General features: G+C 37.9%; 1 protein-coding gene across 1 annotated transcript in view; it reads right to left on the reverse strand.

Moving 5' to 3' along the window:
* NDUFS4 (NADH:ubiquinone oxidoreductase subunit S4) overlaps positions 1–17,178 on the reverse strand; it is a 111,391-nt gene extending 94,213 nt beyond the window's left edge. The window contains exon 1 of the mRNA XM_028106476.2: positions 17,063–17,178. Coding sequence (XP_027962277.1) covers positions 17,063–17,160 — 98 coding nt within the window. The 5' untranslated portion in view covers positions 17,161–17,178. The remainder of the gene's footprint in view (positions 1–17,062) is intronic.
* Between the last annotated feature and the right edge of the window lie 613 nt (positions 17,179–17,791).

The following is a 17,791-nucleotide window of genomic DNA, read 5'->3' on the forward strand; positions in this document are numbered from 1 at the left end:
GACCATCTAGCCTGTGCTTGAATACTTCTATGCTACACATTCATCCTCAAAGCAAATGTTCCAAAAAACATCAAGGCAGATGTTCCTAGTAAAAGCCGATAGAAATGCAGTCTTTTGAGAGTAGAAAAAAAATATAAGTATTTGCTGAATGAGTGAATAAACTTTAGCAAACAAAATCCCAGAGTTCATTAAGAAAAAAGGTAAAGAGGGCACCTGGGTAGCTCAGTCAGTTAAGTGTCTGACCTCGGCTCAGATCCCATGGTCCGGGGATTGAGCCCCGTGTCAGGCTCCACACTCAGCAGGGAGTCTGCTTCTCCCTCTACGCCGCCCTGTGCTCTCTCTCTCATATAAATAAAAATTATTAAAAAAAAAAAAGGTAAGAAGTCAGCCCACATAATATATACACACATAATTTGTTCCCTAAAGATCCCTAACAATATCTCAATATAAAATATTCCTGTTCTTAATTTTTGTTCAGGGGGCATACCTTTCACTACACCTAATTTCCAGAGTTCTTATATATACATATGACATAAGTAGAATTATGAACAATGACATAATTATTACAGTAAACCCTTAGTCTGTTTAATCTATTCCCCAAGATTTTTAGTTTTTTTTTAAAGATTTTATTTATTTGAGAGAGAAAGCACAAAAGGGAGGGGCAGAGGGAGACAGAGAAGCAGATTTCCCACTGAGCAGGAAGCTGGACACAATGTGGAGCTCTGATCCCATCACCCTGGGATAATGACCTGAGCTGAAGGCAGACGCCTAACCAACTGAGCCACTAAGGTGCCTCTCCCCAAGATTTTTTAAAACTTGGTACCAAAGAAAAGTATTTTTAGTCCCTCCCTGGTAACAAAGATATGAGATACAAGCCTAAAAAACTTTCATCAGCTATGATATCTGCCACATAGGAAAAAAACAATCTGAAGTAGTAGCTGTCACTCAGAGAATGACAGAGACAAATAAGAAAGAGCCTGGTAGCTGTCTAGCTCTGGTCCTTGAGACCAGTTAGCTGTACCCTTGCCCTTTCCATTGCTTGGTAATATAAACCAATTCCCTCGTCTTGCATAAGCTGGTCATTTGAGTTTCTAGGTTTCTGTCACTTGTAACTGAGAAAGGTCTAACACAAGAGCTGGTATAAATAAAACATCATATAAGATCTAGTAGTCTCTATAGAAGAGCTACAAAGCATTGGATCCATGAATCCCTTAAAAAGAGAACTCTGGGGCGCCTGGGTGGCTCAGTTGGTTAAGCGACTGCCTTCAGCTCGGGTCATGATCCTTGAGTCCCGGGATCGAGTCCCACATTGGGCTCCCTGCTCAGCAGGGAGTCTGCTTCTCCCTCTGACCCTCTTCCCTCTCGTGCTATCTCTCATTCTCTCTCTCTCAAATAAATAAAATCTTAAAAAAAAAGAGAACTCTGATTTTATATATATAAGTCATACATTAAAGTTAATAAAACTGTCATCACTCAAAATAAATCTGACTACCATATCCTCCAAAGAAGTTAAGATTTACTGGTTGATGGTCTAAACCAGTGACTTAATGTATATCTTTGCGTATTTATAAACTTCCATCTTTTATTAAATACCACAGTTTTCAACTAAGGGCACATGTATTTTGAAACCCTTTCTCTGTCTCATTTCTAAGATTCTGGTATGTTAATTCATCCCTTCCTTCTACAACAGCTGAGAATCAGTGGTTTAGAATCTACATGAAGAACTTTTTTAAGAGGTGCCTGGGTGGCTCAGTTGGTTAAGCAACTGCCTTCAGCTCAGGTCATGATCCCAGGGTCCTGGGATTGAGCCCCACATCGGGCTCCCTGCTCAGCAGGAGCCTGCTTCTCCCACTCCCTCTACCTGCCACTCCGCCTGCTTGTGCTCTCTCTCTCTCTCTCTCTGTCAAATAAATAAATCCTAAAAAAAAAGAACTTTTTTGAATCATTTTTACATCTTTTAAATTTATTCAGATGTGCTAAAATACAAGAAATATTAGAATTTAGCTTTAAAAAAATTCATCCTAAAATGTCTGGTCCTGGTAAGGTGTAGTAAGCACACTCTACTGTCTCTCTCACTGACTGGCAACCATAAACTCAGGACAGAATACCCAGAACAGCTTTCTGAAGACTAAAAAGCAAACTGCAGGCAGATCAGGGAAGATCACCAGAATTTGAAGTACCACTCAACCAAAAGTGAGTTTACCATACTTTCCCTCCAGGATCACTTAGTGCAGCTAGAAATTAATGAACTTAATGCAGCTGGAAACCCAGGAGTGAGCACTTCTCCAGAAGAATCACTCTGACCCAAGGAGCTAGAAGGAGAACTAATGGAAATGAACAAGTGTGAAAATTGCCATGTTTTTCTTCTTTTTTCTCTTCTCTCATGCACCACATGCACAAGCCACAGGCAATCCTGTGGCCACATGGAAACCTGCAAGAGCCAACATCTGAGGGAAAGAAACCTTCTTCCCCATTTACTAAAGCTGTGATTCTAAGAAGGTAGGACCAACATATACTGCTTTTTTTATTTTGTTTTGCTTTTTCTCTCCATCCCTTAGCCCCTGACTATGGAGCAGAGTAACAAGAGCCACAAATTTGTGGATGGAAACTGAAAAGGGAAAGCCAGGGAACTGGGTTTTTAGAATATAATGCAAATAAACTCAAAATGAGTTAACAAAAAAATGAGAGGAAAATCTCCAAATACTTGGAAATTAAACAAAACTTCTCTAAATAATTCATGCATCAAAGAGGAAGTCTCAAGAGAAATAAGAAAATATTTTAAACTAAATGAAAATAAAATACAACATATCAAAACTGTGGCATGAAACCAAAGCAATTCAAAAGAATACAGAAGATGAGGAAATACTTCCTAGCTCATTTTATGAGTCCAACATTACCCTAATACCAAATCTAAACAGTTCAAGGAAGAAAGAAAGAAAGAAAGAAAGAAAGAAAGAAAGAAAGAAAGAGAAAGAAAGAAAGAAAGAAAGAAAGAAAGAAAGAAAGAAAGAAAGAAAGAAAGAGAAAGAAAGAAAGAAAGAAAGAAAGAAAGAAAGAAAGAAAGAAAGAAAACAAACTATAGGCCAATATCCTTCATAAACATAAGGTAAAAATCCTCAACAAAATATCAACAAATCAAATACAGAAATATATAAAAAGGATAACAACAGGACCAATGGGGGTTTATCCTTAGAATGCAAGGCTAGTTCACTATTTGAAAATCAAGCAATACAATGCACAATTTTAACTATCTAAAGAAGAAAACCACAGAAATCTATCAATTGATGCAGAAAAGCCATTAGGCTAAACAGAACATCCATTCATGATAAAAACTATTAGCAAACTAGGAATAGAAGGAAACTTCCTCAATCTGATAAAAGGCATTAAAAAAATAAAAAACTTGGGGTGCCTGGGTGACTCAGATGTTTAAGCGTCTGCCTTCAGCTCAGGTCATGATCCCAGGGTCTGGGATCGAGCCCCACACAGGGCTCCTGGCTCAGCAGGGAGTCTGCTTCTCCCTCTCCCTCTGCCTCTCCCACTGCTCATGCTCGCTCGCTCTCTCTGTCTCTATCTCTGTGTCTCAAATGAATAAATAAAATCTTTAAAAATAATAATAATAAAAAATAAACTTTAGTTAACATTACACTTAATGGTGAAAAACTGAATGCTAAGATTGGTAAATGAAAAGAATGTCTATTGTCCTATTTAACATCTTCTGGGAAGATAAAAAAAAACAAAAGGCAAAGAGATTGGAACAGAAGAAATAAATCATTCCTATTCACAGACCACATGATTACCTACTTTCAAAAATCCCAAAGATCTACAAAATACTTACAGGACAAGTAAATTTAGCAAGGTTATAGGATACAAAGTCATTACACAAAAATCAATCCTATTTTTTTTTTTTAAGTAAGCTCTATGCTCATTGTGGGGCTTGAAATCACGACCTCAAGATCAACAGTTGCATGCTCTACCCACTGAGCCAGCCAGGAGCCCTAGAATCTCTTACTTTTGCATACAGCAATGTACAATTAGAAACTGAAAATTTAAAAACAATGCAATAAATAAATAAATATTATGCGATCTACCATAGCTCCCCAAAATTAAGATGCTTAGACATAGATCTAACAAAACATCTGTAGGATCTGAACATTCAAAACTGAAAAAAAAAAATTGATGAAAGAAATCAATAAATAAATGAAACACACCATGTTTATAAGACTGGGAGACTCAACATAGTAAAAATGACAATTCTTGTCAAATTAATCTATAAATTTAAAGCAATACCAATCAAAATCCCAGCTGGATTTCTCATAGATACTGGTAAGCTGATTCTAAAATTTAGAAGGAGGGGCGCCTGGGTGGCTCAGTCGTTAAGCATCTGCCTTTGGCTCAGGTCATGATCCCAGGGTCCTGGGATTGAGCCCTGCACGGTGCTGCCTGCTCAGCGGGAAGCCTGCTTCTCCCTCTCCCATTCCCCCTGCTTGTGTTTCCTCTCTCGCTGTGTCTCTGTCAGATAAATAAAATCTTAAAAAAAAAATTTTTTTTTGAAAAATCACAATCACTCAATTATAATACACATTTACTATGAAGCTATAGTAATCAAGACTTTGTGATACGGGCAAAGGGATTTAGATCAATAGAACAGAATGGTGAATACAAAAACAGACACAGACAAATATAACCAAATGCTTGTGGATAAAGGTGCAAAAGCAATTCAATGGAAAAAGGATAGTCTTTAAGGGTGCCTGGCTGGCTCAGTCAGTACAGCATGCAACTCTTGATCTTGGGGTTGTAAATTTGAGCCCCATGTTGGATTAGAGATTACTTAAAAATAAAAACTTAAAAAAAAAAGGTAGTCTTTACAATACATGGTGTTGGAATAAGTGTACATTTGTATGCCAAAAAATTAACCTCAAATTAAATCTCACACTTTATACAAAAATTCACTCAAAATGGATCATGGATCTGAATGTAAAACATTACACTTCAAAACTTTGAGAATACAAAAAAATCTTCCTGACCTGGGGTTGTTACTGAACATACAGCTACTAACTCAGGAAAGGCAAGGGTAAACCCTGACACTGCTACAGCCATCTGCTCCTCCTAGGGAATCCCAAGGGGGTTTGCCAACACTATTTCCAAACAAACTTAGATAAACTCATCTCAAGAAAAGCCAGTAACTCAAGAGACAAGGGTTTGCAAAAGAGAAACAGAAGTTACTTTGGGTGCCAGCAGCCGTGGGAGGTGGCCGGCTTGAGCCTTAATAACCAACGTCTCCACTAGCAAGATGGACACCTGGAATTTTATAGAAAAAGTTCAGGGGGATATGGGCGAGAGAGTGGGCAGAGAGTGTATGATGATTATGAGTGGGGTCAGTATGTGTTCAGCCCACGATCATGGGCTAGAGAGGGGATCGGTGGGGTGTGGTCTTCTGGCATTGTGTTGCTATCCAGGGTTTTCTGATCTGGTGGTTGGAATGTTTAGGTCTTCGCAAAATTTCTCTGTCAATGCCTCAAGAAAAGTGCAGTAAGAAATAACTGTCGGGGTCTATAGCTGAGCAAGAGAGTTCACTGACAAGGTTAGACAGAGTTCTTAGGACAACAAAAGTACAGTCCATAAAAGAAAAAAACTAGTAAAGTAAACTTTATCAAAACTAATAAATTTTACTCTATAAGATATTGTTTAAAGAATGAAAAGAAAAGGTACTGATTGGAAGAAAATATTTACAAACCACATACCTATCAAAAGGCTTATATCCAGAATATTTTAAGAACTCTCAAAGCTCAACAATAAGAAAACAAACAGGGTGGCGTGGGTGGCTGAGTCTGTTAAGCATCTGCCTTTGGCTCAGGTCACGATCCCAGAGTCCTGGGATCGAGCCCCACATCAGGCTCTCTGCGCAGCAGGGAGTCTGCTTCTCCCTCTGCCTCCCTCTCCCCTTGCTTGTTCTCTGTCTCTGTCAAATGGATGGATAAAATCTTAAAAAAAAAAAAAAAAGAAAGAAAGAAAGAAAAAGAAAACAAAGAGCCCAGGAGTGCCTCAGTGGTACAGTCAGTTGGGCGTCTGACTCTTGGTTTCCACTCTAGTCATGGGATCGAGCCCCACAAAGGGCTCAGTACAGAGTCTCCCTCTTCCTCTGCCCCTCCCTGCAGCATGTGTGCGCTCTCTAAAATAAATAAATCTTTAATAACAAAAAGGAAAAAAAAAAGCCCAATTAAAAAATGGGCAAAAGATATAAACACTTCTCCAAAATTCAACATAATTAGCCATTAGGGAAATAGATATAAACCACAATGAGTTAGCTATCACAGAAATACAAAACAACACCACTGGATACTACTTCACATTCACTAGGATGGTTATAATAAAGAAAACAGTAACAAGTGTTAGCAAGATTGTGAAGACACTGGAACCCTCATTCACTGATAGTGGGAATATAAAATGATGTAGGGGCGCCTGGGTGGCTCAGTTGGTTAAGCGTCTGCCTTCGGCTCAGGTCATGATCCCAGGGTCCTGGGATCGAGCCCCGCATCGGGCTCCCTGCTCAGCGGAGAGCCTGCTTCTCCCTCTCCCTCTGCCTGCCTCTCTGCCTACCTGTACTCTATCTCTCTGTCAAATAAATAAATAAAATCTAAAAAAATAAAAAATAAAAAAAATAAATAAATAAAATGATGTAGCCACTTTGGAAAGAGTCTGGCAGTTACTCAAAAGGCCAAAGAGTTATAACATTATCCAGCAATACAACTCTTCTGTATATCTCCAAAAGAATAAAAACATGTCTACACAAAAACTTATATATGAATGTTTCATAGGTCATTATTCATAGTAGTCAAAAGTGGAAACAACCCCAATGCCCATCAACTAATGGATAAATAAAATGTGGTATGTCCACACAATAGAATCTTATTTATCAATAAAAAATGAATAAAGTACTGATACATGCTACAACTTGGATAAACCTTGAAAACATTATGCTAAGTAAAAGAAGCCAGTCACAAAAGATCACGTGATTCCATTTGTATGAAATGTCCAGAGTTGACAAATCTACAGAGACAGAAAGTAGATTAGTGGTTGCCTATGGCTGGGGAAAGGGAGAAACAGGAAGTAACAGCCAGTGGGCACAGACTTTCTTTTCGGGGTCGTAAGAATGTTCTAAATTGACAATGAATGGTTGCACAACTCTGTGAATATACTAAAAACCATCAATTTTTACTTTTTGTGAGTGAATTTTAGGGCCTATAAGTTGTATCTCAATAAATCTATTTAAAAACCACAATGAAGGGACACCTGAGTGGCTCAGTCAGTTAAGCATCTGACTTTGGCCCAGTTCATGATCTCAGGGTCCTGGGATCAAGCCGATGGCGGGCTCTGAACTCAGTGGGGAGTCTGCTTGTCCCTCTGCTGCCCCCTCCCGGCTCGTGCTCTCTCCTTCTCTCAAATAAATAAAATCTTAAAAAAAAATGAAATAAAAACCACAATGAAGTATCATCATACATCTGCTAAAATGGCTAAATTAAAAAATACTGACAATATCAATGTTAATGAGGATGCAGAGCAACGAAATTTTCATACATCGCTGGTGGAAAAGCAAAATTACAACCACTCTGAAAAATGTTTTAGCAGTACCTTACAAAGTTAAACATATGTTACCAAGGATCCACGAATCTCCCTCCTGGGTAGCTACTCTAGAGAAATGAAATCATGTTCACATAAACTCCTGTACACAAATGTTTATTTGTAGTGGCTCTATTTATAACTGTCAAAAACAAGAAATAATCCAAATTCCTTCAAGGGGTGAATGGATTAACTGTGGAGTACATCCACACAATAAAATATGTATTACTTGGCAATAAAAATAATAAGACTATTGATAAACACAACAACTTGGATGAATCTCATTATGCTGAGTGAAAGAAACCAATCTTTACAAGACAGTATACTGTATGGTTCCATTTATATTACAGTCTCAAAATTACCAAACTATGGAGATGAAGAAAAGATTAACTTGGGGCGCCTGGGTGACTCAGTCTGTTAAGTGTCTGCCTTCCGTTCAGGTCATGATCCCAAGGTCCTGGGATGGAGTCCTACATTGGACTCCCTGCTCAGCGGACAGTCTGCTTCTCCCTCTTCCCCTCCCCCCTGCTTCTGCTCTATTTTCAAATAAATAAATAACATCTTTAAAAAAAAAAAAAGGAAAGATAACTTACTGCCAGGGATTTTAAGAGTCGAGACGGATAACATAAGGGAGTCTTTTGGGGTGATGAAGTCTTTTGGTATCCTGTACCTTGACTATTGTGGTGATTACACACATCTATACATGTATTAAATTCTAAAACCTGTTCACCAAAAGGAAAAAGTAAATTTTTCTTTGTAATTTTATTTTTATTAAGATTTTATTAATTTATTTGACAGAGAAAGCTAGAGAGCACAAGCAGTGGGAGCAGCAGAGAGAGAGGGAGAAGCAGGTTCTCCACTGAGCAAGGAGACCAATGTAGGGCTCGATCCCAGGACCCTGGGATCATGACTCGAACTGAAGACAGACACTCAAATGACTGAGACACACAGGTGCCCCTTTTTAAAATAATTTTAAAAGATAAAATTTTATTTTATTTATTTTTTTAAAGATTTTGTTTATTTATTTGTCAGAGCGAGAGTAAGAGAGAGCACAAGCAGGGGGAGCAGCAGGCAGAGGGAGGAGAAGACTCTCCACCGAGCAAAAGCCTGATGAAGGACTCAATCCCTGGACCCTGGGATCATGACCTGAGCCGAAGGCAGATGCTTAACCAACTGAGCCACGCAGGCACCCCTGAAGATAAAAATTTTAAAATTCCAACTTAGTCAACTTTTTTCTTTAATTCAATTTTAACTCACTAAGTTATCACCTCTGATAATCTTATTTAGTTAAAAATACAGTATATAGCTAAAAGAAAGATACTAGCAAAATGGAATACATCCTAAGGAGTACCAAAAGGTAGTAAAGCATCAGGACATCTGGTAATAAACTAATAAAGGCTTAAAAAAAAATTGGATATGTTAAGCCAGGAGTATAGACGTAAAGGCGAGAATGAGTAATGACAAAGGTTTTCAATTATCTGAAAGTCTGACGTGCATGGGGGTTAGAATTTTTCTGTGTAGTATTAAAGGGAAACATCATTTACCAATGAATCCAAAAGTACAAAGGGTTTTCTAGGGCTACCAGAAATTCAGCATTTATTCCTCAATTGTTAGATAATCAAGAAGCAGGAAATTCTAGAAATTTCTGCATTAAACAAAAGGTCAGGCAGGATGATCCCACAGTTTTCTTCCAACTCAAACACTGTATGAATCTATGGACTGTAACTTCTAGAGTTAACCTAGCAAAGTAGAAGGCACTGAACATCTAAAAAAGGTAACACTTCCTGTCAAAATATCACCTTTCATTGCATAAAGGTAAATATTACAGAGCACGTTGAGTTCCAAATTTTTAAAAAGACTAAATACAAAATCTTAACAAAAGCCATATTGAGACCTATTTTATTTTCCCAAATCTGATTTGTCCTAAGGATATTAAAATTAAACTCAAATTACTAATGCCTAATTAAATCTAATTTCATTAGGCTTAAAAGACAAAAGTTATAAATATGAATTTCATGCAAATTTCTATAAGTATAGTGAAGAAATCTCCTGAAAGAGAAGTGTTCCTTCCACACAAAAAGTGGTAGTCCTCAAAAGAGCCAAAACATCTGCATTCACTTTAAAGCTCATCAAGACAGACTGACATTTTTAGGAGAAGCATATGGCTTGCTGAACAGTCATCTAGAACAGGATCTTTTGTCTAGTAAACCCTATTCAAGGACCATTTACTTATGTATGGAGTGGCTGAATAAAGGAAAGAACATATTTTTGAGTCCTAGAAAACACAAAGAAATAAACTCTTCATCTAGCTTTGTTAAGGATATAGCAAAACATATTACAAAAGCAGCCAGATCTTTATTCTCAGAGTCTGTGCTCTCAACATCTGAAACAATTCTAAGAAAACACTGAAACAAAAGAACTCTAGAAAAGCATGCAACTTTCTTAGAGAACTACATCTAGCCAAAGACCACCTCCCCAAAAAAGGCATTTCCATTTTAAAGGATAAAACACTTTCTTCTTAAAACTTTGAAGGGCAGAGTTCAACAGCTGCGCTATATTAAACCTGAGCCCTTCCAAAAGGAAGAACAAGAGTCTCTAGAGAGCAAGTAACATGGCCTGCTTTCTCCAAAATTACCAAAATGCCTGCTCTGACTCAAAGGAAAATTTCTCCGAGAAAAAGCCTCCACACAGTGCATGGGTGAAAAGCATAAAACTTATAGATTAGAGAAATATGCAAAAATGGGAGAATTTTTGTTTGTTTCTGGAAATGTCCAACCTCTCCCCCAAGGAAAAATGCATTTTGAAGTCTTTCAAGATATAGCATGGAAACTATTTTAAAACACACAAACACAAACAGTAGCTTTCACCCCTAGCTTCCCATCAGAATCACCATAGAGCTAAGACTCAACCTAAACTTACTAAATGACTATATACTGGGGCCAGGGCATCCGAAATTTTTTATGCACACAACAGGTGACTTTGACGCACAGCAAGGGTTTAAAAACCATTAAACTGGAGCAAAATCCCATAAAGGAAAAAATTAAGTCTAATGAGTAAAGGCAAAAAAAAAAGGTCACATTTGACAACTAACTAGTTCTAAAGAACCTAAGGTTGTATTCACCTATCAAAATAAGACAACAGAAAGAAAATTTGAAACAGGAATTCTAAATCGCTCTCATGCCATTACTTAAAAGACAAGACTTAGAATTCTTAGTTTGCTAAAATATCCAAATATTTTAGATGAAAGTCATTGCGAAGAATCTGGCCACTCCATAATTCAGGTACAGTAAGGTTCCACAAGGGTCTTTGGATACTGCAAACTAAAAAAAAAAAAAAAAAAGTTATAATAAGAGCTCACGTATTATATGCAATTATCTGTCAACCTTGAGAAAGCTCAAGGTTTTAATCACAGCCAAAATAAATTTCAGCCATCATCAGAGCTTCATTAAGCCTACTTTGTTTTACACAAAATCCTAACAGGTTTACTTGCTTCGTATTCAAACTCATGATAAATGAAAAAGGGTAGTGAAACTGCTAAAGAGAAGCAGACCAGTCAAAGAAGGACACAAAAACACTATTAAAAAGCAGACAAAAGAACTCAGAAAGTATAGCAAACACTTGATAGTTTTTAAAGGAATCAGAATATAATAACTGTTTTTCCTAATGACTGGAATAAGAAAAAAAGAAAAATATGTTACCTTGTTTAATACATACATCACATGCACAAGAAAGTATAATAATCAAGTCACATATACAAAGTTTTTCACCAAAAATAATTACCAAACCTAAGGGAAAAAAAATCCTTACTACAAAAAAATAAAACAAAAAACCCTAATTTCTCAATTGGAGACTCTCACTGTACAAAAGGCAGAGTAGAGTGAAAATAAAGAGCATCAGATAGTTTCTCAAATAAAGATATCTTGCTAAAAGAAAAAGAGAAGACACTGAGGTTTTATTTTACTATTATCAGACCTATATTTCTCACTACTAAAGTCAACATGTTCCTTTAGACTGCTAAACTGGACATTTACTAACAATGCAAATTTTAAAATCTGTTTCCTCATCTGTATGTTTCATCTGAAAAATGAGAAAAATAAGAAGACTTACCTAAGTTATGGGATTACTGTGAGAAATACAAAAGATAATGCAGGTAAAGTATTGGCACAGTGACTAATACACAGTGAGAAATAAATGTCAGCTATTAGTAATTTGTGCTCAGAACAAATACCATAAAAATGATTCACCAAGGGATTTATTTTAGAAGCTTCTCCATTTGAAATTGTCTTATTCTGTATTTACCCTATACCCAAACAGAGAACAGGTATTACAAAGCAATCAAATTGCTCCTCCTTTCTCCACTAAGCCCAATGAAACATCAACTTTTAAGAACTTCAGGTAAGGGCGCCTGGGTGGCTCAGTTGGTTAAGCGACTGCCTTCGGCTCAGGTCATGATCCTGGAGTCCTGGGATCGAGTCCCGCATCGGGCTCCCTGCTCAGCGGGGAGTCTGCTTCTCCCTCTGACCCTCTTCCCTCTCATGCTCTCTATCTCTCATTCTCTGTCTCTCAAATAAATAAATAAAATCTTTAAAAAAAAAAGTTTTCATGTTCCATGAATACCCTTTCCCAAGTAAATTCATTTCTACCTCTTTTTTAAAAATTGAATACAAGAGTCAGGACACTTGTCAAGGAAATTTATGAGTACAAAAAAATCTGTAAGACAACTTCAATCCAGAAGTATAACACAGTTTTAGGTCAATATCCTAAACTCAGACCACCTCAAGTAATTAGAAAAGAGTATGTGTTGTAGATACCTTATATTCACATTTATGTAGGTTAGTGCTTCCTTGGCTTTCATTGATGAGGCTACTAACAGAAATACTACCTATGGCTTCCTGCTTTTCCTCACAATCACACATCTCTAAATATGTATTTACTCACCTATGTGATAAACATTTACCTATTATTTGTGTGCCAGTACATGGGTGACAGGAAGTATACAAAAATAAGTAAAACTTTTGTCCAGCCCTCCAAAAAAGCCTGTGGCCTCACTACTGATATACCAGTCCACATCCTAAAAACTGCTTATTTACAAGTGTGTGTATATGTATGTGTGTAAAAAAGGGTCAGTATAGATTGTTATGTTGAGGAAACCAACAATCCAAACATCTTTGTAACTTACAACAAAGATTTATTTCTTAGTCACTTATTATTTTATGTAACCTGTAAGAATCAGCTTCTAGCTTTGCTTCATGTGATCTTCATTCCAGGATCTAAGCTAAAAGAAAAAAATCCCACCTAAAATGTCCATCTCATAGGCAGAGGGAAAAGAGACATGGCAAAACATGAGACAGCTCTTAAAGCTTCTGCTTGACATGACATATTATTGCCAGCAACATTTCATTGGCTCAAACAAATCACTTGGCTAATGAGGCAGTGATGTATAATCCTGTCACAGGGAACAGAGGCAAATATTCTAAACAATAACAGCATCTATCACAATATCTATCATGAAGATTAAAGAAAGGAAACATATTCAGATATTCAACCAATAATAAAAGTAGTGTTTATTTAGGTAAGGTTTACTATGTGCCAGACACTATTCTAATATTTATCAGTATTAAAATATTTAATTCTAAGAAGACTTCAACAAAGATGTCTACTACTGAAGAAAACAGACCAATTATGGGTATTCCTTAATGAGGAAAATAAGCAAAACAATGAAACCTATTAGAAGACATTTTAGGGGCGACTGGGTGGCTCAGTCGGTTAAGCGTCCAACTCTTGATCTCAGCTAAGATCTTATCTCAGGGTCAAGAGTTCAAGCCCTACCTTGAGCTCCACACTGGGGTGGAGACTACCTCAAAAAAAAAAAAAAAAAGACACTTTAGAGATATTTCAAGCTCACTAAACTTGGCTTTGACATGGTTCAAAGAAAGCGAAAGGAGCTGCACTTCAGAAAGGAATTTATCCAGCTTATCTAAAGTAGAAGCCAACAACTGGTTTTAAATGTCTTAGATGTTTCTCAAATTTGGGCTAAGACAGTTTCCCAGCAAGGTGTAATATACCCAGAACTCTTGTCAACCTTAGGACTGTCAACTTTAGCACATCTTACTCACTGGAGGTTCCTGGAGACTCATAATTTCATACTGGTTTATGTAATGCTGAAAAAGGAAATAAGGCAACACAACAGAGCCAGATACAGGAGCACAAAATAAGCCTCCCAAAAAAGATCCATACACTTAGTTCCCACCACATTATTAATACCCTGTGCAGACCCTAAGGTAATGAACTGTGTTTGAGGTAAACACAAGACTCAGTTCAAAATGAGAAGTGATAGGACACCTGGGTGGTTCAGTGGTTAAGCGTCTGCTCTCGGCTCAGGTCATGATCCCAGGGTCCTGGGATGGAGCCCGGGGCTCTCTGCTCAGTGAGGAGCCTGGTTCTCCCTCTCCCTCTGCCTGCAGCTCCCCCTGCTTGTGCCCTCTCTCTCATTCTCTCTCTGACAAATAAATAAATTAAATTAAATAAAAAACAAAATGAGAAATGATGAAACAAGGCTAGATAAGTATACATGAATAGGTTAAAGAAAACAAAAACCAAAACCACTGTATCAAGCATGGAGTCTAAACTATACTGCTATTTTGAGACAGAGTACCATTTTATCTAGCTTTTAGATTAAAATCCTAAGTAGTTAAACTTACCCTGGACAATTCCACAGATAAGTCGGGCAAAGTAAGAATAAATGTAGGCCACTGATCCAGGTTGCCCCCCCCCAACTCAATCCAGGTAAATGAGAAGCACGTGGAAACTAAGACACTCTAGAGCATGAGCTCAGTAACTAGATCAACTGAATCATCTACACTGTTTAAATAATTTTTCACCTTTATGTATGTTGTTGGGTTTTTTGGTTTGCTCTTGTTTTTTACTGATATACTATAGTTAATTTCATACAAGCTAACGTAACTGCATCTTTCCTTCTACGGATCTTTCTCCAATATTTGTTCACTACTCCCCTTCTTACCAACTGCCTGATTTTACTCTCCCTCATTTTATTCAAGTGATCTGAAATGTTATATTATTTACAAATGTTTTACAAGCATTACAATAAAATGAATTTTAGATTTAGATTATCCAATTAATTGGTTCTCTTTCCACCTACAAACTTTTCAGATCCTCATTACCTCCCAATCATAATGGAAAGAGAAAATTTATGGCTGAAAAGCCAATACTATGTAAAAGAGAAGGGCTATAAATTTGCCTCAAGGTGAGTTGACCATAAGCTCTTCGGGTAAAAAAAGTGTTACAGAAAACAAATAGGGGCACTTGACTGGCTTAGTCAGTAGAGCATGTGACTCTCGATCTCAGGATTGTGAGTTCAACCCCTTACTGGGTGTAGAGGTTACTTAAAAATAAAATCTTCAGGGGGTGGCAAAGTTGGTTAAGTGTCTGACTCTGCCGTTCTGGCTCAGGTCGTGATCTCAGTAGTGATGGCAGGGCAGGATCGTGGGGCCAAGCCCCCCACGGGCTCCACGCCAAGACTCTTCCTCCCTCTCACTCTGCCCCTTCCCTCTCTAAAATAAATAAATAAATCTTTTTTTTAATTAAAAAATAGTATCTTTTTCAAAAAGGCAAATAAAGGGGCACCTGGGTGGCTCAGCCGTTAGGCGTCTGCCTTCAGCTCGGGTCATGATCCCAGCGTCCTGGGATGGAGCCCGGAATCGAGCTCCCTGCTCAGTGGGAGGCCTGCTTCTCCCTCTCCCACGCCCCCTGCTTGAGTTCCTGCTCTCGCTCTCTGTCAAATAAATAAAATCTTAAAAAAAAAAAAAAAGGTCAAGTAAATGTGTCGTTTGACTTGTGCTTAAAATTTGTTTTCCTTGGCAAAGTTTTTTAATGTGTGAAACAAAGGTCACCCTTTATGATGTAATGTTTTATTTTCAAATCTCTTCAAACACATTTGCAAGCAGAAACTCTTCAAATTTGCTTAAGTAGTACTAATTATCATCAGTTTCCAAAATCCAGTATCTTACTTCAACTACAACAATAGCTGACAAAATGGCTGTGCTTAAATATACAGTCATATCTTAATTAGCCATGCACCAGTGGACCCTTCAAATTTGTTTTGAGTTCTAGGGCTACTATGAATACATTACTTGGGAATGCAAAATTAATCTCCATAATGTCTAGAACAAGAACTAACCTGATCACCTCTCTTACAGCCTAAGTCAATCAGTGGGGCATTTTACTTAAAGAAGCACTTTCCATTCAAGTTCCCCATATGTAAAATAGTTAACAATAAACTTGTTTACATTTCCCCAATCTTAGCATCGTTATTTTTCAAGACCCGTACATTATGTATATATCCACTATTGCCTTCGAAGCTTTTCATAAGCCACTGACCCAACCCAGAACATCCTCTTCTCCCCACCCCTCAACACCCACTATTTAAAACCTTACTAAAACTTACCTCTAAAAATCCTTTCTAATTAACTATAGTTCTAACTTTCTGCATTCCCTCTGTATTTTAATAACACTAAATGAATTAGCATTTGACTAGACCAATTTTTAACCACCCCATCTGTCCATACAGTCATTCCATGTTACTCTAAGCACTTAGTGTAGTCTCCAGAGCATGCATAAAGATATTCAATATGTGCCCTGGTTTCTAATAAAAAGCGAAAATAGCGGTAAAACATAATTATTCACAGATAAAAATACTAGTGTGTATGTTGTGTTAGTAACAAAGTCAGGAAAATTCGGAAAAACAGGGAAATCGAAAGTTAATGCAGTCGGAAAAAATCACTATCACAAAAACGCTTCAAAGCAGAACAATAACAGCAACAATTTCTGAATTACTGTGACGCTTTAATAAAATTCTGGATAGGAAACTTGCCGACATTACCACCAGCCTTTTAAAAATTACCTTCCAGTATTACTCAAAGTGATATGTTCACTAACAATGAATTCCAACCAAGCAGTCTGATGAATAAAACAATCTTTCTGTACAGAAACCCACCACTTAAAGCCGTGTTAAGGGACAGAGGGATTTAACATTCCAACAAGGACTGGGAGTGATGGACAAACAGGTGAAAAATGGAGGAGTTCGGAAAGTGGGGAGAAAAATCAGACTCCTCCCCTTCTTTGGGGGCTAGAGCTCGGCTCGCAGACCCGGAGACAACCCCACCCCACGGACCCTCTCTCACAGCAACAGTCCAAAAGCTTCCAAGAAACCATACGTCCTCCTTCCCCATCCCGGCATTCACGCCCCCACTCGCCTGGCCAGCGCCCCTGAATCGCAGCTAGTCCCAAATCCGCCTGCCCTCTCTGGAGGAAGGGGTCAGCAAAGAAAGCTTTCCCCGAGGCCTTCTCCGGGACCCAGCCAGCAGAGACCTCCGCAAAAGTGGAGAGACCCCAGAAGCTTGAAGAAGAAGCCTGACAATCCTGTTACCTGATAGGAACCCTGGAAACGGAAATGGCAGCTACAGCTACTGCTCTTTTCCCCCACAACATTTGCCTCAGCGCCTCTGACATTGAGACCGCCGCCATCTTGCTTCAGGCAAACGCCAGGACGGATCCCCGGAAGGGACAAACTTCCTTCGTTCTCAAGGCTCTGTAACCAGAGTGTAATACAGTGGGCTTTTGTTTACTTCATTTTTGTTTGGCGTTTAGAAAAGAGGTGAAAGGTTTGATTGACAGATAAGAAGGAAAATGAATGGAAGAAAATGCAGCAGAGCATTAAGTGTTAATATTACCTCCATAAATTGTAATCTTTGTTTGTTGTTAGGACTGGTTATTTCATGAAAAGACACCCCCACCCCAAAAGAAAAAAAAAACTGGAAAATTTAAACACCTGCAACTCATAATTTTTTCAAAGGACTGAGTATATTTAGGGCCGAGCCCACCGGAAGAGCCATAGGGCTCTCTGGGTTTTTTAGAACCTAAAGTAGTTAGGTTCTAAACCTAAAGTGTTGCCAGATTCAGTACATAAGCCCTCAGGAAAGGACTGTATTCAGTTTGATGTTCTCTAGTTGTAACGATCATATTTTCCAATTTGGACACATGGCCTGGAAAAGGGTTATTTTTTTGACATGTGGATTTCAATGAAAAACTAATGGAACACAATATTTGATATCCTTGTCTTCCCAGTAGATTCTGAACTTGCAATCATAATCTAAAC

This window comes from Eumetopias jubatus, unplaced genomic scaffold, assembly GCF_037043125.1.
Source record: "Eumetopias jubatus isolate StellerSeaLion01/CBP00866 unplaced genomic scaffold, mEumJub1_p1.0 scaffold_5, whole genome shotgun sequence".
Lineage (NCBI taxonomy): Eukaryota > Metazoa > Chordata > Mammalia > Carnivora > Otariidae > Eumetopias > Eumetopias jubatus.